The following is a 26,087-nucleotide window of genomic DNA, read 5'->3' on the forward strand; positions in this document are numbered from 1 at the left end:
CAACCCAGCAGGTATTGCAATGTGTCTCTGTAGGATGAGACCCATTTATCTAGCATCTGACATTCAGACTGCATCTTTCTGGAAAGATGCACATTGTGTTGCTCCCCTGTGAGAGCTATTCTCGGCGCGCGCTATTAACAGCATGCTCATCTGTGTCACCCACTTCCCCCACTATCTTCCCTCTCTCCTCCATTCTCTAACCCTGTGCAGCCTTCGTCCCCAAGCCTCTTTCTTTCTCAGTCTGCACTATTTCAGACAGGCTCACACCTCCTCATAGACTAAACTGCACAGTCAGTGACAATGTCTGATAAAATCCTTCACACACTTAAACTAGGCTCAGTATAGGCCTCAAAGGAGACAGATTTGAGAATTGCTGTTAAAGGGATAGTTTAAGGGTTAGTTCACCCAAAAATGAAATATCTGTCATTAATTACTCACCCACATGTTGTTCCAAACACATAAGACCTTTGTTAATCTTTGGAACACAAATTAAGATATTTTTGCTGAAATCCGAGAGTTTTTTTTATTTTATCTCCCATAGAAAGTAACGAAATTACCACATTCAAAGTCCAGAGAAGACATTGTTAAAATAGTCCATGTGACTACAGTGGTTCAACCTTAATGTTATGAAGCGATGAATATACTTTTTGTGTGCAGAAACAAAACAAAATAACGACTTTATACAACAATTTTTTCTCTTCCCTGTCAGTCTCCTATGCAGTTGACGCAGTGAACTCAGTGCAGAGCTTCCGTGTTCATGTCCAAATGCTGGCTCAGTATTGGCCAACACTGTTCACGTGATCACCACGACGCATGCATGATGCTGACGCAAGAGCCGGCCAATAATGAGCCGTAAACATGGAAGCACTGCGTCAACTGCATAGGAGACTGTCAGGGAAGAGGAAAAATTGTTGAATAAAGTCGTTTTTTGTTTTTTTTTGCACATAAAAAGTATTCTTGTCGCTTCATAACATTAAGGTTGAACCACTGTAGTCACATGGACTATTTTAACGATTTCTTTACTACTTCTCTGGAACTTGAATGTAGTAATTTTGTTGCTTTCTATGGGAAAAAATATCTTAATTTGTGTTCCGAAGATGAACGAAGGTCTTACCGGTGTGGAACAACATGAAGGTGAATAATAAATGAAATAAATAATAAATTTTTGGGTGAACTAACCCTTTAACCCCCAAAAATGTTGTCATTATTTACCCTCAAGTGGTTCTAAACAAGTACAAGTTTCTTTCATCTGTTGAACTCAAAAAAAGATATTTTGAAGAATGTGGGTAACCTGACTGTTGATGGCACCCACTGACTTCCATAGTAGGAAAAAAAATACTATGTAAATCAATGGGTGCCATCAACAGTAAGGTTACCGACATTCTTCATCTTATCATCTTATTTTGTGTTCATGAATCTCATACAGGTTTGGAACAACATGAGGGTGAGTAAATGATGACCAAATTTTCATTTTTGGATGAACTATCCCTTTAAGAACTAATAAATATATGTAATGCTTCATGCAAATTTGAAAGAATTAAGCATCTACCTCATTTTAAGCATAGCAAATGGACCAAATCATTGCAAAACAACACACAACCTTTTGAGCTAGAATGAGAAAAAAAAAAGAAAGGAATGATGCTGTGCAGTTATCCGTCTTGCAGTAATCTTGACCGGCCACTGAGGGGCCACAGTGACCAAGAATGAGTCATCAGCACAGGGCAAGGCTTGGTTGTATGTATGGGGTCCAATCAAATCGCAGTAGGCTGGTGATAGCTGGTATTTACATGCTTACATGCATACATCCTATCTTGGTGTATACACTTTTATTTCTTTTTCTTTAAAACAGAAAATGATAATTTCACAACAGGCCGTCTCAAGCAAACCCTCACATTAACCTTCCAACATCTACAAAACTGTATCAAAAGTGCACCATAGTGTTATACATCTTTTATGGTTCTATTCTCATTTTTTGGCTATATCAGTAATATTATTATAATTCTCATATTATTTATACAAATATCACTCTGTACAAGGTAGAAATACATAACCCGAAATGCCCCATATCCGGAGCGTTTAGACCCTCCCCGCCATTATAATAAACACACCCGCTTTCCCCATGCACAAGTCTTCAGCCTCCTCACAGCCACAGGAATCAAAAGGTCGCAGCATGAAAGTTGAATGCAAATCCCCGTCATATCATACAGTCTGTGACATTAAACACATTCTCTCCACAGTAAAGGACTGAACACGAGTGATGAAACGCTCCTAAAACGTAAATACAACTGACAAACGACGTTCAAAAGGCCTTGCGACTGCATCGCGTCCAACATTACTGCTGCGTGGAGACTGGCGAGGGAGGGCTTGGACGGGTGGGGTGGGGTGTGTGTGTGTGTGTGTGAGGCGCCGCTGCAGTGAGAACCTGCACAGGTGGGATGGAGCAGGGTTCTGCATACAGGCACGCCTGCTGCACAGGTGTCCGTAAGGGGACGCCGCTCGGGCCTCTCTCAGTCTCTGGACTGGTAAAACAGGATGTACCCGGACTCAGAGTTCTTGGAAATTTCAGAGGTTAATCCATAGAATTCTTCAATCGCCTGGGCATCGATTTTCTAAAGGGAGAAACAAAACATTTTTTAACAAATGCAGAAAGATCATATTATAATCATCAAGATTGGAATTTTTCATGACCATTGTAAAAATAAATAAATAAACAAAATAATAAATTTAAATGATTTTATAAGATTGCACTCCCAGAGAGTTCTATCTAATGAAATATTTTAGTGCTAAGCATAACCAGAAAAAAAATTCACTATAAAAATGCTGATTGATGCTGACTTTTTAACTTTATTTTTTATATTAATTATGATTTTATGATTGCACTCCTAGAGAGAAATTTCTGTCTTATGAAACATTTTAGTGCTAAGCATAACCAGAAAAAAATGATAAAAATGCTGATTTAATCGACTTTTTTTCCTTTATTTTTAATATTAATTATGATTTTATGATTGCACTCCCAGAGAGCAATTTCTGTCTTATGAAATATTTCAGTGCTAAGCATAACCAGAAAAAAAAAATTCACTATAATAAACGCTGATTTAATCAACTTTAACTTTATTTTTTATATTAATTATGATTTTATGCTGGCACTCCCAGAGAGCAATTTCTGTCTTATGAAATATTTTAGTGCTAAGCATAACCAGAAAAAAAAAATCAGTATAACAAATGCTAATTTAATCGACTTTTTACCTTTATGTTTAATATTAATAATGATTTTATGATTGCACTCCCAGACAGCAATTTCTAGCTTAAGAAATATTTTAGTGCTAAGCATAACCAGAAAAAAAGTCACTATGAAAATGCTCATTTAATCGACTTTTTAACTCTTTTTAACTTTTACATTTTTTATATTAATTACGATTTAATGATTGCAATCCCAGAGAGCAATTTCTAGCTTCTGAAATATTTTAGAGCTAAATATGACTAACTATATATATATATATATGCACACACAAACACACAAACACTATAAAACTCTATGATTTGATTTACTTAACATTATTTTTATTGTTTATATATTTATTAATTATTTTTATAAGAGATAATAAATAAACATATCAATGTTTATATATATATATATATATATATATATATATATATATATATATATATGCATTTATACATATACACACACATATTCACTATAAAATATTTATATGGTTTGATTTACTTTTTAACATTACTTTATTATTTATTAAATATTTTTTAAGATTATAACTATACATGTTTCTTTCATGTATTTTTCCACATGTATATCCGCACATATAATACGTCACTATAAAAACTTATAGTATAAAAATGTAACTATTATTTATTTTTTTATTTATTATTTTATTCATCCAATAACTTAAGATTTTAAATATATTTTAATTTGCCAGTCCTGCAAATCATCATTTTAAAATTCCCTAATATTTACAGGTTTTCCATAACTGTGGGAACCCTAAATCTCAGTGAATGACTGATGCTATTATACATGACGGATGGCAGCTTACCTCTACGATGTCGTCATCAAACAGTAGCCAGAAATCATGACTCTTTACAATTGCGATGTAGTGTCCTCGGTTTGGACCGCTGTAAAAGAACACATACATACAAATGAGCTACTCAAGGAAGCAAATCAAGACACTTCTCCTTTTTTGCAAGGACAAATTTCAAAAAGCTTCCATGAAGAGATTCTGTTCAGACAAGCAAGTATTGTGAAATCGTTCAACATAAGAGGAAGAAAAGCGCATTTGTAAAAGGTCTGAAAGTCCATTCTAGCTTCCTGGTTTCCATCAAAATCTTTACTGACTCACCTGCCACAATGCACCACCACAGCGACCAGGTCGTAAAGCCTCTCGGGATTGGTGGCATCGCCAGAGGTGTTAAAGAGGCGGAGCTCCAGAGGGAAGACCACGCGGTAGCTTAGCTTAGTGTAGCGCTGCAGCTGCTCCATGTATTTAAATCTCTTCAAGTGCAAGGCGAGGATCATGGGAAGTTTCTTAACCCGCATTCTAGAGTCAAACACAGACATATTCATGTATCGAGTATTTTCAGTATATATATATATATGCAGTAAAAAAAAATAAAAAATAAAAAAATCAGGAAGCTGACAGGAATGAATGCATGCTCACCTTTTGTGTGCCTCCTGTTTACTTCTGCATTCCTCACAGTAATATTTATACTCACTGCACAAGGTCTCTGTATTACTGAAACCTCTATATGGGGCCAGTAAGAAAAAGAATAGCTTATTAAAATGGATGCATATTCATGTTTGCATTGGGTTCAAGTGTGAGTGTGCTTTCAGACCTGAGACAGTGTGTGATCGAAGTGTTCTGCTCCACGTCCACTGACAAATCCAAGAAATCCTCATCTTTACTGCTTATCTGTGAAAGAGCAAAGTACAAAGACCCACCTCAGATAAAAGCACAGCCAATCACAGTCAGCAGAATCATCAGGATACGGTCTTATTGGACGGTATCCGGTTAAGTTACGTGAGGTGCAATTACCGTCTCGCAGGTGAGGCATCGTGTCTCATTTGTCAACGTGCCCTGGAAGATTTCATGAACCCAGGTGGAGGAGGGCGGGGTGCTGTTATTGTTCTGGGAGTCAAGTGTGCCATTGGCCAGTTTGCCATTCTGCTTGTCTTGCTTGCGCTCTTCTTGTAGCAGGTCTGCTATAGTGTTCAGCAGGTAGTTGAGAAACTCATGTGCATCTTGTTGCATGTAGTTATCAAACAGTTCTGTGGGGTGACAGAGAGAAAGAATGCTGCATAAAATAGCACAAGGAATCGTGTCTTAAGAATCAAATGCGTTTCTCTGGCCAATAAAAAAAACACTTAAATGTTTCTAATTTCACTCGCTTCATCTAGATTATTGTGGTCCTCAAAACTTCAAATCAGAAATATCATAATTATGTTACATGCACGTCAATGACCCAAGATGTTACGTTGAATGCGGGTGTTCACAACAAAGATGGCGGAAAACAACTCTGAAATAGATGGTTTTACGATGATATTGCTATTTCAAAAAATTAAAGTTTTGTGATAACACTTACAATAATGTTCCATTTGTTAACATTAGTTAAAATGGATTAACAATGAAAAACTTTATTAAACATTTACCAGGCTAGTTTATTATTATTTAGTTACCCGACGTATGACGTAGCTTCTCTTATATCGAAATCCTCTGACATTTTCTTTAAAATTTCTAATTTGTGACCGACATTTTGTTTTGCTCTATCCTATTCTCACCTAAGCTTACGCTACGCCTACGTCATACATCCTACATCATACGTCGGGTCAAAGGGCACCCTTCTGCTGGAACTCGACTCTCTCACGAACGTGCAGACGGCCGTTACTGGATGCTAGTGATTACAGTTTATAGTTATAAATATGATTATTTTTCTTGCAAAAACACATCGCTTCACTTCAGAAGGTCTTTATTAACCTCTTGGAGCTGTATGGATTACTTTTATGATGGATGGATGCACTTTTTTGGGCTTCAAAATCTAGGGTAACATTCACTCCCATTATAAAGCTTGGAAGAACCAGGATATTTCTTATAACACGTTCACTCTGATTGTGTTTGGCTGAAAGAAGAGAGTCATATACACCTAGCATGGCATGAGGGCGAGTAAATTATGGGATAATTTTCATTTTTGGGTGAACTAACCCTTTAACAAAGGTTAATAAATACTGTAACAAATGAATTGCCTCTTGTTAGTTCATGTTAGTTAATGCATTAGCTAAAATTAAAGGCACAATATGTAGTTTTTGCCACTAGAGGTCACCTATTCGAAACAAAGGTGCAGCTTGATGATGACAAGATTGAGCGCGGAATCATGGGAGATGTCATCTTCACCTCACAGCCGGTGGAAAAGAATCAGGATGGGACTCGGGCAGAAATCATGATCATGGATGAAATTATTAATGTTACCGTAGTATGAAGCAGAGAAGGGCTGAGTGCTGTGGGAGCAGAATAAGGCCGCTGGAGCGATTGCTAATGAGAGACGAGCGTGACACACGGCTCAAGAGCAATGAGACTTTTATTATGCCGCAGGTGTTGCCGCTTTCGCTTCTTCTGGTCAAGTGTATGTGGGGTAACGCGGCGCTGTTTTATCATATTAGATACGTTTTGAGTGTGTTGAAAATGATGTTATAACATGACTCTGTGCAATCGCTAGGTGGCTGCTGTGAGACACTTGTTGCAAACTGCAGTAAGCTAGATCGATATTAAAACATCATATTAATAAACGCTGGGTGGCTTGTGTTGTTAAATGGCATGAAATTAATTTGAAAACATATTGTATGACGGAGAAAATGCTGTATTACTGTTACTAAAAATAAAGCTGCATCTGATTCTGCTATATTAGCCACTTGACAAAATATTGTTTTTCTCTGAGGCATGGTAAAAACATGGTACTTGCGGAAAATCAAGATTCAATCAATAAGAACGACTGATAACAATGATTAGTTTTCGGTCTATAAATGTATCCAAACAGTTGTTTCCTTGTCTAATAAAACACATAATATATTAAAGCATCTCTGGCGTGTCCATGGTTTCTACAAAATAAAACCAGAAATCGAGGTTAACGTGGTTATGACGTCATTGACAGGCAATGCACGGACATGGTCCGTGTCCTGGAAAAAATGGCTTATTTCTCTGGATTTAAACATTCTTGGAAACATTTGGGATAATGTAAGTACACAAGTCAACAAAATATATAACATTGTTCTAGTGGTTTTTGGATATTTTAATCCAAGAATCTTAACTAATGGGACCTTATTGTAAATTATTACCGTTTTGTGTATGACAGAACATATAAGTAACTATTTTACAGTTAGATTAATTATTTATTTGTTAAATACCATGCAAAAAAACGTGTACATTACATAATATTTATGTTATATATATTAGGTTAAAGGTGATGCATTATTTGTGTTGCTTTAGCTGGCTTAGACTTGAATGCATCATAAGAATAACTTCTTGTGCTTTACCTCTTCAATTGTTCTGACCTAGAACTAGCATCCATACTGAAACCGAGAAGTAGCTGAGAACATTAAACTGAATTTTAATACAATCCCTTCCTGCTCGTCTTACCATTCTCTTTCCGCAGTCGAGTAATGAACTTTTTCGGGGGTATCACACCAACTTTCCTCTTCTGGTTGGCTATACTGTGGAACAGGTCGGCCAAGCAGGTGAGCAGGTTTTCCTTGCGGCGCGGCTGGCTCCTGTATGCAAGGATCTTCTCCCGGAACGGCCGGCAGAAGTACAGAGCCTGGAGCACAGAGTTACAGTAGCAGGTGTTTCCAAACTGTGGATCGAAACACACAGAACACACACTGATTCCAGAGCATGACAATAAACATGGAGGAGACAATGGTAGACAGCAGGGAACACTTCTGCTTACGTTAACCAATCCGAAGTAATGCTCGTTGACAGGGAACTGCTCCGAGCCAATCTCTTTCTCCAAAGCGGAGGCATTGGCGCCCTGAAACGGAACAGGTGAACAGTTGATCAGGCTGCTTATCACTGGATAGAGAATCCCTTAAAAAATTACCACAGTTTTTTCTACCACATACAGTTATTGTTTCTACAATAAAACTATGATATGTTTATATTACACACCACTTTCTTTAAAAAATAAATAAACCGACAAACAAATGTGCAATTTTTAGAAGGAGATACTATTAAAGGTGCCCTAGAATCAAAAATTGAATTTACCTTGGCATAGTTGAATAACAAGAGTTCATTACATGGAAAAGACATACATTGAGTTTCAGCGCGATTTAAAGGGGTCGCGCGCTGAATCTGTGCATAGTTAATGATGCCCCAAAATCTATGGGGTATTTTGAGCTGAAACTTCACAGACACATTCAGGGATACCTTGGACTTATATTACATCTTGTAAAAACTGGTTCTAGGGCACCTTTAACCTATTGTGGTTTAGCAGTATTAACTATAATTGTAGTAACTGATATTGTGGTGGAAACTATATTTATCATGGTAAATTTCATACAAATTTCATGAAGTGATTTTTATTCTGCATTAATGTTTTTAAATTGCAAATCCACAAAAAAAACACGTAAATGTGAACATAAAAACAACCCTAATGCAAAAATATACGGCACATTTTAAAGGGAAAAATTACATTAGCAGCCATTAGCATTTCACTGCCGTCATTTTTACATTTAAAAACTTCAACTGCCATGGAAAAAATGGAATTGACAATCAAAACGCAGATAAAGCAAATAAGATATGGAGGCACATACTGGGTACGGAGAAGCAGAGAGGGGATGGGACCATGAAATCACGATGTGACCGCACTGGCAACAGCTTAGCACTGAAGCACAGGTACACTCAACGCATTTTACATCACCGTGATGCTCACGTTTGCAACACAACGCTTGCCTGAATGCTTGTACTCTTTTATTACACATAAATAACAATCGGAGATTATTTAGATGTCACTGTCTCGCGCTTATTAAGCACATCTCGCGATCATAACCCGCACTGAATGACACTTCAGCTCAGCAGTTAGCAGATCTCTGCTTTGCTGCCTTCAGCAAATCCTATAAGGACGGGCGAATTTAAAAGCTTAACGTTGTGATACAAAGACAATACGGTCGTTTCGCATTTCTACCCGATAACAGTGATAATTTAGGCCCAAGGCAAATTTCATAGCAGGCACACAGACGGAAAAAGACAGCTCGCAACTGCAGCAGAGGAAAACTGGCAACCCAAGGAGTCAGATTGACTGAACTAATGCAGCACGCGACCCATTACAATATCATGCGTGTGCTGATGGCCAGTTATCCGTGACTGAAGTGATATTTACTCACCATGGTACAAAAAGAGGCAAATTTGGAAACTGTCATTAGGATTTCCATTCGCCCAGCGCCATCTTCCACCCAATCACCGCGCGGAGGCGAAAAGGAGTCCCCGTGAGGACAGACTGCGTTCCTGCCAGAGGGAATTTCGCGGGGTCTTAGTGCCCGAGTAGAATGAAGAATATTATTCAAATCATTTTAATATAGCCAAAGCATTAGTACAGTACACAATAAAAGCAGTGGCATAAAAGAGAATACAATAAAATATGATATAAAAATATAAAAATAAATAATCCATGTCAGTCATTTTAATAAAGTAATAAGTGCAATATACAATAGAAAAATAAATAAAACATATTAATGATATTAATGAACTCATAAAGACATTTATGAACATTATGTTGTTTATTTGAGAGTATATTCATTTCAGCAGAGAGCTTGGGCTGTGATTTTCGAAAGTCAGGATTTAATTTTATTAATTTAATTTATTATATTTTTAATTAAAAGTAAAAAAAAAATATCTTGAACTTGACCCAGTGAACACTTATAATAATAATAGAAAAAAAAATAATAATACAAAATTTATAAATAACCCAGTTAAAGCTTCTTATTTAAAATATTTAAATTAAATGGTTGTGTGTTTGTGTGATTTTTCGAAAATAATGTTCATTTAAGGCATAACTTTTATTACATTTATTACATTTTTATTTAAAAAAAAAAAGTATAAATAAAATAAATCCACACGATTCTTTGAAAATATATATATATACATACATATATATGCAATGCTCTCGCAAGGAGTAAAAAAAACTGTTTTTGTATGGCGATGACATCACTGCCCATGGAGCAACAGCTCTGATACTTTTACTCAGGCAAATGAGTAGTCTTCCTATTCGTGCTTTGAAGGAAGAACCACAGGACCCCTTCATTCTCTTTCCGCCGTACCCGCCATCTTGCGAGCAACCGGGGGTAAGATGTGCTCCAGACATTATGTATTAAATCCTTAATTACATAGTTCTCTCTGAGCAGAAGTGCAACACAAAGCGCCTAAAAAATACCTTACTTCGCATGGCATCGAAATTAAGTCCGCATGTACGTTGTTGGATGCCGTAAAGAGTAAAATACAGAGCCAAGCTGGAGCGTGTCCGTTCCATGTGGGCCATGCGTGTACAGGCTCTGCGAGAGTCATGGATATAAAAATAAAGACGTGTAGAAACATTTCCAATTGATATATATGTATTACGAACATGTATACATACTTACGACAGTTGAAAGATGTCACATCAGTTTGGGTCTTTTGTCAATGTATTTCTTTGTCATGAGCTAAAGTTACTTAGGGCTGTAACAACCTAATGTCAAAAAGACTGTCTTAATGTGTTCATAGTCATAATTAAACTGCCTTTAATGATTTGTTGTTAATCGTTTTTAGAATAAATACATTGTTAAAGCTATATAAATATGCTACCATGTTACAGTTATATTGTACAGTCAGTGATGGCCAAAGGCTGCAAATAAAATGTGATATTAAGTATTTTCTCTAGTATTGTAACGTTAGTTGAGTATTTAGCCTAGTACAATGAGAGTGTTTGAGAACTTTTTTTTCTATAAACTATTTTTCTAACTTTATTTTTTCTTCTTTTGCACCCAGTAATCAGGCATCATGACAAACACCAGAGGCAAGAGGAGGGGGACCAGGTATATGTTTGCCAGGCCCTTCCGCAAGCATGGTGAGTTGACTATTTTTGTATTTAGTTTGTACTTTACTTTAGCATTTAAACCTGTTATAAAACTTTTTAGATCTGACATTGCTTTTTACTCCAAAACAGGTCCAATCCCTCTGTCCACCTACATGCGCATCTACAAAAAGGGTGATATTGTAGACATCAAGGTAAGTTTTATTAAAGATGTTTTAATGTACTTTTTTGTTGTCAAGAATTAAGACGATTTATAAGAAAACCATCTTTTAATCCAGGGCACAGGAACCATCCAGAAGGGCATGCCTCATAAATGCTACCATGGAAAAACAGGACGTGTTTATAATGTTACACAGCATGCTGTAGGCATCATTGTCAACAAGCAAGTCAAGTAAGTACTGCCCTGAACATGACATATTTAGATGTTAAGTTAGTTAACAAGTTAAATAAGTCAGACAAGTACAGAAACCACCTGCTTAGTGTTTCTACAGATAATGCTTTTGATGCCACTTTTGCATCATGTTAAAGGGATAGTTTACCCAAAAATGAAAATTCTGCTTTACTCACCCTCATGGCATCCTCAATGTATATGACTATATAATGCTAGTGTATCTCTCATGAATACTTATATGACAGTAAACCAGAAATAATGATTGATGGAAAAAGTTAAAAATATAATTTTTCTTACAACTCATTTACTGTCACAATCAGTGTGCCATCAAACAATATATATATATATCTCACACACAATACTCGAGTAGTGTTCTCAAAATATTGAGCAAACAAGTTTTGAACTCATCCATATCAATGAAGGTTATTAATGTGTAATGCCCCAGATTCACTTTGCCATAAGGGCCGTCCAGTGTCCTGTGTGGTCATTCATGTGGGGAAGAGCAGTCATCCGTATGCACCCTGGACTGGCACATTAATGCCTTTGCCAGATTGTCAATATGGAAACATGCCTCTCTTTGATAAAGCTTGTAAATGCACAACAATAATTGATGTTTAAGTGACCAATTATTGCTTTTACTTCTAGGGGCAAGATCCTGGCTAAGAGAATTAATGTGCGCATCGAGCACATTAAGCACTCAAAGAGCAGAGACAGCTTCCTGCAGCGCGTTAAGGAGAACGAGAAGAAGAAATTGGAGGCCAAGAAGCAGGGCACCTGGATTGAGCTTAAACGCCAGGTATGAGAGAACTTGGATTATTTTAATTGTCTTGGAAATGGAACGTTTTGACTTGTAAATGTGTACACAGTGAAACTATGCATTTCATTGAACTCCCTGATGTAAACATTAGGTGTTATATTTGGATGTTGCAGTTGGTCATTTGAATTAAAATTAAAATGCCATCATTTAATTAAATTTACATGATTAGTTAACAACATTATAACAGCTCTGGCTAATGTTTGTTTGTGGTGTTGATGTGTCTTTATCTTGTTTTCAGCCTGCTGCTCCACGGCCAGCACACTTTGTCAGCACCAAGAACAACGAGCCTCAGGTCCTAGAGCCCATCCCCTACGAGTTCATGGCATAAGTCTGCTGACCAAAATAAAGACCTTTGTACCACATAAATCTTGTTTAAAACTCTTTCTTTAACCATTTAACCTTTGTAATTGTATTTTTCTTATTATAAGGGCAAATCTATTGATGTAAAAGATGCAAATTGATAGTGACTTACCATACACTCTCAAAAAAAGCTACAAAAGCTGTCAGTTTGGTGGTACCCTTTCAAAAGGTACAAATGTTGTTTTATTTTTTTAAGATACTAATATGCTGCGTTTAGAGGTAAATAAGGTACAAAGATGTACCTTTTGGAAGGGCGTCCCAGTGACAACTTTTGTACCTACAGTATGTCACTATACAATTAGAAAAATACAATTAAAAGGGATTCATATATTTAGTTATTTCAGTATTTAACTTGCAAGCTAACAGCACAGTCAAGAATGTAAAAGCATATTAAATTTTCATAAATTTGCTGGTCATGTTTGCATGTAACTTGCATGTATAAGCAAAGCGCTTATATTTTGAATCTGTCCTGCAGATTTTCCAGAAAGGTTTCTTATTACAAAATGTGACAAGCTACAGCAGGTTCTGTTTAAGGATATTGGTATATTAGACAGAGGCGGCCTTTGCAATTCAGAGGCCCATTTCAAAGAAACCGTTGGAGGCCTCCCATTTTTCAAACGATTTGTTCAAAACTTAGATTCATTCAGTTATCGAAATATCACTGTGTGGCTTGGAGACACGCAATGGCTCTGGATTTGTTTGAAACTTTTTTCATTTGACTATTTTTGCTCTATTTCACAATGTTATAAGTCTAAAATGAAAGTCACCTAACATTAACAACTTGTTTATTGAACTGTGGTATGAAATCATTAGGCTATCACATTTGCAATTGTGCTGATATTCAGGAAAACGGCACTCTATATCCTGTTATAAATATTAAAAAGAACTCATACAAGGACATTTTTGCCCCATATATCTTGAGTTTTGGGGACCGATTCATTTGTTGCCCCTTCTGTTGCGAGGCCCATTTCAAGTGAAACACATCGGAGGTACCGCTACTGATATAAGGGTCTCATGGCTTTGCTATTGATCAAAACCTTTATGTTTAAGACAGCATGAAGTGGCCAAAAATGTGGTCCAAAGTTCCCAGCTTTCATTCAATCACAAAAAAGATGTCATGGATTATAGCAAGATCCAGATGTGATGCTACTTTGGCCTTTTCTCCTTTTAGCTGTTCTCTCGTACAGCCTAAAATCATCAAAGTACAGAAAGAGGAGAAAAATGCTGTCTAGAAAATGCCTGCAATTTCAGCAAAATCACTATACTTCTTATCAGTGTTGCAGCTGGCCTTATGTTGAATTGCTCACTTTGATAGAACAGCCTGATTTTCAAGTCATTTCATGTCCAATCTGTTAAAAAGAACTTTGCTGTGATTGTAGGAAGGTTAAATTTTTTCAATTCTTTTCGTTTAATTAATTTGTCCTTCATTTGTCAAATGTCCTATTGTTCTTTGGTCCACATAACTGCTCTTACCTGCAGGTGCAGTTTTGATAACCTAGAAAGGTGGTAGAAGTTATTATGCAATAACAATTTAACTGGTGGATTAAAACAGGAACAAAAATGTGCCTTATTAGTGTAGTTATTCTGATCTCTTTAGGTGATCATACACCTCATGTAATTCAATTCAATACAAAGTGGTAGAATATTGATCTTAAGTAAATTATTTCCACATGAATCAAAAATATATTTAAATATTTTACTTGCAAAACAGATGGTTTTGTGCTTATGTCTATATGGTAGTTCACATGAGCTGTCACTAGAAGGCAGCATTAGTCATTGCCTTGACAGAATAAAACCCTGTTCAACTGAAAAGATCTTTGAGTTGGTGTGCTAAAAAGACGCAACTGAAAATATTTTCAACTGAATCCTTGCACATCTAGTCTATTTATTAGACTCATGACCAGTATTGCTTACTTTTGCAGCACAGATCATGACTGTGTATTAAAAATGTATTAATGAGTTTTCTTGGCGTCAAAATGCATTGATCAGGCAGACAAGATTATTGCCAGTGCTGGGTATTAACTGACTATATGTAATCTGGATTACGTAATCAGATTCCTAAAATTAAATACTTATAAATAGATTATATTACATTTAAAATACTCATAATCAGAGTACAGTTACTTATTGATTATATATACTTAATATTCACAAAATCGCAGTATATTATTCATAATTCACTAATTCTCACTAATTTTATTTTAATTTTTTTTAAAAAAGCCTATTGCTTATTTACTGCTTATCTTCCAGTTTTCACACACAAGAACAGTGTTAGCTGGCTATAATTACATGCACAATTGAGATACAGCATAAACAAGTCAAATATTTTTAGTCAGTTTTTGTTTTGTTTTTTGTTTTTGAGAAAGCCTGACATATGTTTAATGTACAGTACAGTCTAAAAGTTTGGAACCACTAAGATTTTTAATGTTTTTAAAAGAAGTTTCGTCTGCTCACCAAGGCTACATTTATTTAATTAAAAATACAGTAAAAAACAGTAATATTGTGAAATATTATTACAATTTAAAATAACTGTGTACTATTTAAATATATTTGACAAAGTAATTTATTCCTGTGATGCAAAGCTGAATTTTCAGCATCGTTACTCCAGTCTTCAGTGTCACATGATCCTTCAGAAATCATTCTAAGATGCTGATTTGCTGCTCAATAAACATTTATGATTATTTTCAATGTTGAAAACAGTTGTGTACTTTTTTTTTCAGGATTCCTTGATGAATAGAAAGTTCAAAAGAACAGCATTTATCTGAAATACAAAACTTCTGTAGCATTATACACTACCGTTCAAAAGTTTGGGGTCAGTAAGAATTTTTATTTTTATTTTTTTGAAAAGAAATTAAAGAAATAAATACTTTTATTCAGAAAGGATGCATTAAATCAATCAAAAGTGGCAGTAAAGACATTTATAATGTTACAAAAGATTAGATTTCAGATAAACACTGTTCTTTTGAACTTTCTATTCATCAAATAATCCTGAAAAAAAATATTGTACACAAATATTTTGTACAATTGTACACATTAAATGTTTCTTGAGCAGCAGATCAGCATATTAGAATGATTTCTAAAAGATCATGTGACACTGAAGACTGGAGTAATGATGCTGAAAATTCAGCTTTGCCATCACAGGAATAAATTTTGTGAAATATATTCAAATAGAAAACAGTTATTTTAAACTGTAATAATATTTCACAATATTACTGTTTTTACTGTATTTTTAATTAAATAAATGTAGCCTTGGTGAGCAGACGAAACTTCTTTTAAAAACATTAAAAATCTTAGTGGTTCCGAACTTTTGGACTGTACTGTATGTCTCTTTGTTATAGCAAAGTAATCCAAAAGTAATCCAAAAGTAATCAGATTATAGTACCTAAAATGTGTAATGTAATAGATTACTTTTTAAATTTTCATCATGTAATTTGTATTTGTAAGAGGATTAAAATGGATGGTTTGCAAGTAATCTATACCCAGAACTGATTATTACCAATATGATATTTAGTATTATAGCCTATTTTTTGCACACATCAGCTGAAAGTTTAAATTTCAGACAAATCTCCCTGTGTTTTCTTAATGGTGAATATTTGTAACTGAGGAAAACTTGATGATAATGGAAGAAAAGCCATGTTGTGATGATATTCAAGCACCAAGCCCAATATATATATATAAATACAGTTACAATAGATTGATAAAGAATTATTCACAAAAGTACTGTAATTATTCAAAAATTACAATAAAATAGCAGACTAACTAATATGAAAACATCATAAGCTAGAAACTGAGGCCTTTTCAAATTGTCTCTCCTAATTCCATTCAAAGTTAACGATGAGTCAAATTATGACCAAATCACAAAACATGCTCACCCCTAAATATCCAAATTTGCTGATACATTTGTCTGCTTTGTGAAGTATGTACACTAATATATCTACTGTTCTGGGCCTTTTGTTTGTGTGTGTGTGTGTGTGGTGTTCTTTGTGTGATTTGGTGTGTAAGCGAGGACCACCTCTTTCTATCTTGACTTGTGCTGTGTAATCAGAGTGGCTGAATGCCTGACTGCATATCTGACAAATATGTTATCTCATCCCACCTCAGTACTTCACCCAATATTTGCTTCAATTAGGGTCAGTTACTGAGATACACAGCAGCTGTGTGGGTGCGTATGAGAAACAGCATTAATTCCACGATGTTCTCACATGCACGTCCTTCACTGCATTTTTATTTTATGACATGTACGCGGCACTTCTGCATTACAGTTGAAGTGCTTGATTTAGATTTAGCTGCTAGTATGGGGCTGAATCTGACCTTATTCCTTTTTTAGGCATGGTCTATTCATTGTGTCCTCAGAGGACACACAGGTCTGGGAATTAGCCACAGTATTAGGATGGCACGCTGAGAGGTCATAGCATGACTGTGAGAATGTGAGGACGACTAGATAACCTCATTGTATGCTGTGCCTATCCATTGGCCCTGTTCCCTCTGCTATCGTGCTGGTGTTAGATATTTGTAAGGATGTGGATAAAGGTGATGAGGTCTCGCAGAGGTCATAATCAATAGTATCAATCAACAAGTGACATGCTGCCCTGGTATTGATCACTATGAAGATGTCGAAAGTGTGAGAATGGCGGAAGAATTTCCCTTAGTAATCAATTAACACTGACTATGGCAATAAGACTGCGTCAATATCTTTAAGATATTGAGTGTCTATTTTTCTCATGACGTTAATAACCTAACAACTAAAATGAATTATTTAGAGTTTGGGGCTTGGGAGTAAGGTGTAAAATGTAGCTTATCTAAGGACCCTGGGATGAGGGAAGCCCCAACTTTACACTCTTCAGTTTATATCACATGCATTAAATCAACAACACTGACTGATATCACTTTAAATATCAAGACAGACTGATTTATTAAAGACAGGCCAACATTACCACAATATTTTATTTGTATTCAGCGTGTGTAACTCTGTGTTTTTACTGTTTTTGAGTGTACAAAACTCCAAATCACTGGAAAGTCTAATTTGTTCTAGTGAATCATTTTAACATAAATGGTCCGTCATCCCTGCTGAAAAACAGCTAAAACCAGCCTAAGCTGGCTGGCTGGTCTTGGCTGGTCTTCAAGCCTTGTCATAGCTGGTTTAGCAGGTTAGTTTTAGAGGGGTTTTGGACACTTTTTTAGATGGTCAGGCTGGGAAACTAGTTGACTTAAAGGAACACTCCACTTTTTTTTTAAAAAAAGACTCATTTTCCAACTCCCCTAGAGTTTGAGTTTTACCGTTTTTGAATCCATTCAGCCGATCTCCGGTTCTGGCGGTACCACTTTTAGCATAGCTTAGCATAGTTCATTGAATCTGATTAGACCGTTAGCATCTCGCTCAAAAATGACCAAAGAGTTTCGATATTTTTCCTATTTAAAACTTGAGTCTTCTGTAGTTACATCGTGTACTAAGACAGACGGAAAATGAAAAGTTGCGATTTTAATATCATTGTGCCTGCTGCACCCATGGTACACTGTAAAAAATTACCGTGATTTTAACAGTAAAAGACTGTAAAAATGCTGCGGTGAAAAACTGTTAATTGGTTTACAGAAAGTTTCCGTACTATATACGGTGAATAACTGTAATAGATCTAACGGTACATTTAATGTAATTTTACGGTAAAATACCATTAAATTCACAGTTTTTGAAAGTGAAAAATAACAATTCATTGTAAAATTTACAGTGAAAAACCGTAAATTGACATTCCCACAATTCCCTGCATGACACTTCACATTTGATATATTTTTGTTGAAATAACTCTGTTCCTTCTTAGTTTTTCTCATTTTTTTCTAATCAGTTATGTACATTAGGGTTTTATGTTACATCTAATGTTGTTAAATTAATGTTTATTGCATTTTTTAAAATTTCATGCATGTTACCATGGTGGTGTTTAGTGTGTGTGTGAATGACACTGTGTGCACCTTCTATATGTCAGTGTTGTCCTTCTCAGCTTGTGGAAAATCTGCTTGTGATGAACTTTGATTCATCATGTGACTCTTATGACCACTGTGTTTGGTGACTGTCAGTGTATTATAAAGATACAAAACAGATATTAGTACTTCATTAGGTTGGTAAATTAACATTATATCAGTTAATGAAATATGTTATTTTACCGTAAATTTTACTGGGATTTTTTTTACAGTGTACTGAAATCCAATGTTAAATATACATATTTAAAATGTAAAATTCACATGTAACTCCGTAAGTATGTTTACGGTTTGATGTCATTTTTACAGTATTGTTCTGGTAACCACAGCTGCCGGTATTTTTCCATAGACACAACGGGATTTTTTTTACAGTGTACGGCAGCAAAGTTGGTTGATTATTACGTCGGAATGAGAGTATAGTTCCTAGCCATATCGGCCTAGAAAATCACAACTTTTCATTTTCTGTCGGTCTTAGTACACGATGTAACTACAGAAGACTCAAGTTTTAAATAGGAAAAATATTGAAACTCTTTGGTCATTTTTGAGCGCGATGCTAACAGTCTAATCAGATTCAATGAACTATGCTAAGCTATGCTAAAAGTGGTACTGCCTGACCTGGAAATCGGCTGAATGGATTCGAAAACAGTAAAACTCAAACTCTAGGGGAGTTGGAAAATGAGCCTATTTTTAAAAAAGTGGAGTGTTCCTTTAACCAGTTCTCTTTCATATAGCCACACGGTCCTCTCGATCATACCTTATGTTGGAAAGTCTGATTAATTCTAGTGAATTGCTTCATCCTAAACAGTCCTCTCTGCCATATGTAAAGCTGGATAGTCCATTTCTTTCTAGTGAATCTGTTCATTTGGACAGTCCACTCTTTTATTTAATGTTGGATAGTCCAATTCATTTTTTTATACTGGTTTGTTTTGGATGGTCCTCTCTATCACATTTAAAGGATTTTAAAATGAAAATTTTATCCTAGGTGTATATGACTTTCTTCTTTCTGATAAACACAATCTGAGTTATATTAAGCTACTAAATATCCTGACGTATCCAAGCTTTTTAGTGGCAGTGAACGGGACCAATGAGTTTGAAGCTTGAGAAAGTTCATCCATCCATCATAAATGTACTCCACTTTGAAGCGAAGCGATGAATCTGTATGTGAAAAATATCCATATTTAACAGGTTATAAAATAAAACATCTAGCTTCCGCCAGTCCATCTTCCGTATTCAACTTATGAAAAAAGCTACGTCAGTTACGCTTGTTTTATAAGTTGAATATGGAAGGCGTAGGATGTTGCGTAAGCGTTTTGAACTGCAAGAGGCGTTACGCTTTCTTCGTAAGCTGAATACAGAAGATGGACTACTGGAAGATAGATATTTTACATTATAACTTGTTAAATATGGATATTTTACTTACACAGATGCATTTATTATCCCCCTGGAGCCATATGGAGTACGTTTATAATGGATGGATGCACTTTCTTGAGCTTCATACACGTTGGTATCGCTCACTGCCATTATAAAGCTCGGATGCATCAGGATATTTATTAATATAACTCTGATTGTGTTCATCAGAAAGTAGAAAGTCATATACACCAGGGATGGCTTGAAGGTAAGTAAATTTTGAGGTAATTTTCATTTTTAAGTGAACTAATCCTTTAATGTTGTGCAATCTATTGTAGTGAATCGGTTCACTCATGCTATTGAAGCACATTCGGACGGTCCTCTCTCTCATAACATTGGGTAGTTCAATTCACTCTAGTTAATTGGTTCCTTCAGATAGTTCATATAAATGAACAGCAATTCACCGTAACTTCAATGTATTTATTTGTACAGTAGTTTGTAGTGTAGCTTGACAAGCTACATTTTCAAAGTAGCTTCCGCAGCAAGGCTCTGACTCATAGATTGAATTAAACAGAGTAAACAGAGGAGAGGTAAAAAGGAAAAAGGGATGGAGCAGAGTGGGCAGAGGCAAGTCCTGAGGTCCTTAATCATACCTGTTTGACACTCAGAGATTTAGGCCATCAAGCAGCGCGGCAGCCATATCGACTGGCCATGTTAAACATTAACTTTCCTCTCTCAACCAGGGAGACAAGCAAACACGGCACATGGAGATAATACAACTAGACATCATATTGTCTTCTCCCACCACAGTCTCTGACTCTTTTTGAAACCTCCTAAAGGTTTTGAAATTGGGAAGATTTGCTCAGATGGGAGACTGAAGGCATGACTCTCAACATACCATTTTGGCCGTGAGCTGGTGTTTGTCTTTTTGCTTGCTGGTGCTTATCAGGACAGATCATGGCCATTGAGATATAGAGACAGCTTTATTGATCAGTCCCAAACATGGGAGGGTTGGGACACTGCAAGACCGGATGATGTGAAGGAAGAGGCATGACGTTGACCACAGGGCAGGAATGTCCGCTGAACTTGATGTCAGACAGATAGAGATGAGCTATCTGTGAACTATTTATAATATCATTGATAGATTTTGGTTGTTTATTTGTGAATCATTTTTAATGTGAGGTCCCTGTGAATAACTATTTTCTGGATCAGGTTATTCCAAGCTGGAGAAAGAGAAAAACAAATCCCCCTTTGCCTTCAGGTAAAGTGCAGCAAGCAGGAAATGAGAAATAGTTTACAGTATGCAGCACTTTGAAATAAAACTCACCTTGAGACACAGGAGCAATCATGACTGCAGTAAATCATACATATCAGCGGGCGTTCTTGGTGGCTGATAAACCACAATTAGGGCAGTAATTTCCACGTGTGTGTATGATGGATGGAGCCAGGCAGTCTTTTAAACACCCTAGACAGACACATTCATACACAGACTTGAATGGAGCCACTTGACGGTTTAATATCCACATAAATCTCTGTCAGACAATTCTAAAGACCTTCAGTCCAGATCACAGCTCTGTGAAGGTGAACAGTTGCTTAGTGTTTATCAGGTGTTATAGCACGTGTGAATCACCATGGAAAATAAACATTTTAAACATGAGGGTTCATTTGTGAAAACTAATCAGATGGGAAATAGAAAACATATTCTGTCAAATTCACATCATTAGATTTTGCTATGACAATTGTTACAAGCAAATTACTAATAATGCAATGAGAAAAGTTTGAAAATAAAACATGTAAACCATAAAAAATTAATATTTATTTAGATTTTGTTTTCTAGCTATATTCCTCTGATTTTCTAAAAAAAAATTTAGAAATTGTTTAATGTACAATTGGTATTGTTCTCAATTATAACAAAAATGAAAAACAACCAATGAGAGCAGTAACTACGCGACGTCATGTGCCAATCATGTGACGTATACAGGTAGATGTATTCAAATCAGGAACAAGCCATATATAGTTGTAGGAACCACCATTAATGAGTCAAAGCATAGAATAATTCGTACAGTATCTTTCATTATTATTCTGCTAAACAATACATAATAACAATAATATGACAGCTAAGAGGATACATAATAATTTAACGCAATTTTCTATTTTGTTGCAGTTTTCAATGGACCCAGTTGGTATGTTCCACTCACAATAAAACGTAGCTCAATGAAGTTCTCTCGTTGTGGGCCAAGACCGACCTGCCACCATCTGACAACAGCAGTTTATAATCGACTAGAATGGGTGAAAGAATCCAACACCCGAATAAACATTTCATTTGTTCTTTCGCTGACTGTAAATCGACGTTTTCAAAGCTGTGGAAGTTGGAAGCGCATTACTGCAGACACACGGGACTGGTGAGTGACACCACAATCAATGACTAAATCTTATTTAGACTTTAGATGCTTCTCTAGTGTTCTTATTAGTAGGCTATTTAGTGGATCTGAATTTTTTTTTTTTAAAGTCATTATTTTATTTACTGTTCACCAGAAGCCCTTTGCTTGTGGAAACTGCGAGAAGAGCTTTTGTACCCGATACCAGCTCACCCGACATCAGCTGAGCCACAGTGGGGAGAAACCCTACCTGTGAGTCCACATCTACTTACAGCAAAATCATTCGTTTGCTTGAAGAGTTTGCTTATTATCTCAAGTTATGTACTTTTCACTTTTAAACCAACAATTTTGTACTGGCGTAAATTCCTGTTTGTAACCGTTCACTAAAGTCTCGTTCAGTGACCATTTCTGCAGGTTATGTGTTATGTGCAGGTTAAAGGGTTAGTTCACCCAAAAATGAAAATTCAGTCATTTATTACCTACTTATCCTCATGCCGTTCCACACCCCTAAAACCTTCGTTAATCTTTGGAACACAAATTAAGATATTTTAGTTGAAATCCGATAGCTCCGTGAGCCTCCATAGGGAGCAATGACATTTCCTCTCTCAAGATCCATAAAGGTACTAAAAACATTTAAATCTGTTCATGCGAGTACAGTGGCTCAATATTAATATTATAAAGCGGCGAGAATATTTTTGGTGCGCCAAAAAACAAAATAACAACTTATTTAGTGATGGCCGATTTCAAAACACTGCTTCAGGAAGATTCAGCGCATAAATGAATCAGTGTATCGATTCGATCATGATTCAGATCGTGTGTCAAACTGCCAACTGCTGAAATCACGTGACACTGATTCATTGTGCTCCGATGCTTCCTGAAGCATTGTTTTGAAATCGGCCATCACTAAAGTCGTTATTTTGGTTTTTTTTTGGCGCTCCAAAAATGTTCTTGTCGCTTTATATAATATTGAACCACTGTACTCCCATAAACCAATTTAAATATGTTTTTAGTACCTTTATGGATCTTGAGAGAGGAAATGTCATTGCTCCCTATGGAGGCCTCACGGAGCCATCGGATTTCAACTAAAATATCTTAATTTGTGTTCTGAAGATGAACGAAGGTCTTACAGGTGTGGAACGGCATGAGGGTAAGTAATGAATGACAGAATTTTCATTTTTGGGTGAACTAACCCTTTAAGTGTTATGGCCATTTTGTGGCCACCTATGCCTAAAGAGCGTGTGGGGTGGTGTGTGTTTTTTTTTTTTTTTTTTTTTTTTTTTTTTTTTTTTTTTTTTTTTTTTTGCTTCATCATTGAATCATTTACTCAACTGAAAGAATGACTTGCCCCCCTTTCGGTAGACCTAGCAAACTGCCTTCCCAGACAGTGTTTATGGGCATGATACGTTGTCTCAAAGGCCGTCTAGGTGGGCTGCTCACTGAGTTTGTACTTTTATGCACATTTTTTGCTGATCAAAACTGGTAAAGGTGCTCAGTCAGTGGGTGTTCAGATGCGTTCTCCACGCCTGGCAGCTTGAAGAACCACGTTGCTCATGTTCACAATCATAAAGAGAGGTATTATGTGGTGAGTAATCTACTGATTTGATTTTAAAGTAGTTTTTGTTTTATTTCAAATATGTTTACTTGGTGTTTTGACTATTTTGTAGTGCAACCATCAAGGCTGTGGAAAGGAGTTTCGTAAGAAAAAGCAACTGAAGATTCACATGTGTGAGCACACAAATGAGTTGCCCTTTGTGTGAGTGTTGCTTTAAGATCCCACTATGTATACTTTTTTTTTTTTTTTTTTTTTTTTTTTTTTTTTTTTTTTTCCCCTTCTCTCCCCCCTCATTGTGACCCAGTTACTCATTCTCATTCTGACAGATGTGACTTTGAGGGATGCAACAACAAATTTGTTTCATCTAAAGCTCTAAAACGACATGGGAAGGTACATGAAGGTAATGTGCCTTCTGACTTTCAAACAATCAAGGCTTTTTTTCTTTTAAGATCTAACTTTATTTTATTACTCCTCCCTAAACTTAAGTTTACCTATGTGGTGAGGAGTACTGCAACTTCAAAGGAAAAACTTGGTCAGCGTATCAAAAGCACAAAAAGACTGCACACAGAGGTACATGCATTCAATTTGATTAATCAAAATGACTTTGCAGTTCTGTGCTTCAATTTTCTCTTGTTTACAGAAACCCTGCCATGTGATCAATGCAAGAAGATCTTCCACAATGCCTGGTTTTTGCAGAAGCACAAACAATCTGTTCACTCTGGGGAGCGGCGCATGTTTAAGTGCTCTAGAGAGGGCTGTCAAAAGAGCTACACCAAAAACTTTAACCTCCAGAACCACATTCTGGTCTTCCATGAGGGAAAGCGTGACTTCACCTGCTCTTTTGCAGGCTGTGGAAAAGCCTTTGCTATGCAGGTCAGCATTTCCCTTCATTATGGCTGAGTATTTAAAAAAAAAAATTATTTTTTATTAATGTATGTATTTTTACAGGAAAGCCTGAAGAGGCATTCTGTAGTCCATAACCCTCAGAAGTCAAAACTGCAGGTAAACTGATATGTAGCAGTGCACCAATTGTATGCATGTGAGACGCATCTGAGATACTCATCTGAATATGATCTTCTTACAGAAGCCAAAAGTCAAGCAGCGCAAACTCAAGACGACTCCATCCAAAACTAAACCGTCAGATGCAGCTAAACTATCTGAGCATCTGAAAAATGTGTCATTGAACAAGACTGGATCGAAGAAGCCATTGCCTTAACTTTCTTTTTCATGGAACAATCCCCTTTTGTCCCATAGTTTCCTTAATTTCTAAGTTTTGTTCCGTTTATACAGACATGATTTTCAGTTTAGATTCATTTGTGAAATAAATGATCACTGCTGCAACTTGTTTTGTGGTGAATAAAGTTCATGATGGTGGAAGAGGAACAGTCTCTGCTCATGTTGACTTTCAAAAAGATCGCTTATGTAGTCAATTGGTAGAGGTTGGGCTGGATTGCAGGTACCCCTGACCTGAAATTTGACGTCAAAGGCAGCTGGCAGTTTATAGACCTCTGCAGTGACAATGTATTTTGTCGACAATGTATAACACCCTGTTTCCCTCTACAACAACCCAGTAGGATTTTTTTCCATTGACTTTGATTATTGCAGAAAATGAGCTCTGTCTTGGCTGTTTTGTTCATGATAACTCAAATGAACAACATTTGAAGCCTAAATACAATCACCAGAAATAAAAAGCTAAATGTAGGCTATAAACAAACTATGCCAGAGTTGCATTACTTCAACCTCACAATTGAGAGAGTTGGATTGGTTGGCAAACTCAAGGCTTTAAAAGTGGACTAGTGAAAAGACAAGTTCACTTGTTTGGTGTGATGTTTAATGTCCCCTTTTCAAGACGAGTAAAAGCTTTAAAAATTTACTACTGATGTATGTCATGGAATAAACTGTGAAAATATCTTGTTAACCACAGACCTTATTTTAGGTTTATTTTAACCATATGTATTTCATGAAGATTTAGGCTGTGTATATACACTGATACTTTTTTTTTTTTTTTTTTTAAGTATTCTTTTTCCCTGCCAGATGGTGTAGTTATGGCAGTTATCAGTAGGAGCTAATGGGGGACATGCTTAACCAGCCAAACCTTGAACCCCTGCCCAAAAATGGTAGCAAAATCCTCCATGAGATATTGCTGCTAATCTTTTCAAAGATTTTCAAAAAGCATTTTAGGAGGGCAAATATTTATCCCACATTTTATCTCTA

The 26,087-nt window shown here is 36.1% G+C and overlaps 3 protein-coding genes across 4 annotated transcripts; 2 read left to right on the forward strand and 1 right to left on the reverse strand.

The window, feature by feature from the left end:
- Positions 1-1,777: 1,777 nt before the first annotated feature.
- Positions 1,778-9,523, reverse strand: usp12a (ubiquitin specific peptidase 12a). Its single transcript, XM_048175051.1, has 9 exons — positions 9,380-9,523; positions 7,948-8,028; positions 7,638-7,851; positions 5,046-5,278; positions 4,846-4,922; positions 4,671-4,754; positions 4,353-4,550; positions 4,050-4,128; positions 1,778-2,609 (listed from the first exon to the last, which is right to left on the reverse strand). Exons 1-9 carry the CDS (start codon positions 9,425-9,427, stop codon positions 2,508-2,510), a joined length of 1,116 nt encoding a protein of 371 aa, XP_048031008.1. The 5' UTR covers positions 9,428-9,523; the 3' UTR covers positions 1,778-2,507.
- Positions 9,524-10,194: 671 nt separating this feature from the next.
- rpl21 (ribosomal protein L21) lies at positions 10,195-12,635 on the forward strand. The gene is made up of 6 exons (XM_048175139.1): positions 10,195-10,336; positions 11,016-11,094; positions 11,194-11,255; positions 11,340-11,452; positions 12,098-12,248; positions 12,508-12,635. The coding sequence occupies exons 2-6, from the start codon at positions 11,028-11,030 to the stop codon at positions 12,595-12,597; spliced, it is 483 nt and encodes a 160-aa protein (XP_048031096.1). The 5' UTR covers positions 10,195-10,336; positions 11,016-11,027; the 3' UTR covers positions 12,598-12,635.
- A 9,332-nt stretch (positions 12,636-21,967) lies between these two features.
- On the forward strand, positions 21,968-25,256 carry gtf3ab (general transcription factor IIIA, b). Of its 2 annotated transcripts, none has more exons than XM_048174606.1 (9): positions 21,968-22,345; positions 22,479-22,573; positions 23,807-23,903; positions 23,986-24,074; positions 24,200-24,273; positions 24,360-24,443; positions 24,514-24,746; positions 24,822-24,875; positions 24,958-25,256. In XM_048174606.1, the coding sequence occupies exons 1-9, from the start codon at positions 22,229-22,231 to the stop codon at positions 25,087-25,089; spliced, it is 975 nt and encodes a 324-aa protein (XP_048030563.1). In that variant the 5' UTR covers positions 21,968-22,228; the 3' UTR covers positions 25,090-25,256. The 2 variants fall into 2 exon arrangements, with proteins under 2 accessions (XP_048030563.1, XP_048030564.1); XM_048174607.1 differs by having other exon boundaries at positions 22,174-22,345; positions 22,482-22,573.
- Positions 25,257-26,087: the final 831 nt, after the last annotated feature.

Source organism: Megalobrama amblycephala, linkage group LG22, assembly GCF_018812025.1.
Source record: "Megalobrama amblycephala isolate DHTTF-2021 linkage group LG22, ASM1881202v1, whole genome shotgun sequence".
In the NCBI taxonomy this organism is placed as follows: domain Eukaryota; kingdom Metazoa; phylum Chordata; class Actinopteri; order Cypriniformes; family Xenocyprididae; genus Megalobrama; species Megalobrama amblycephala.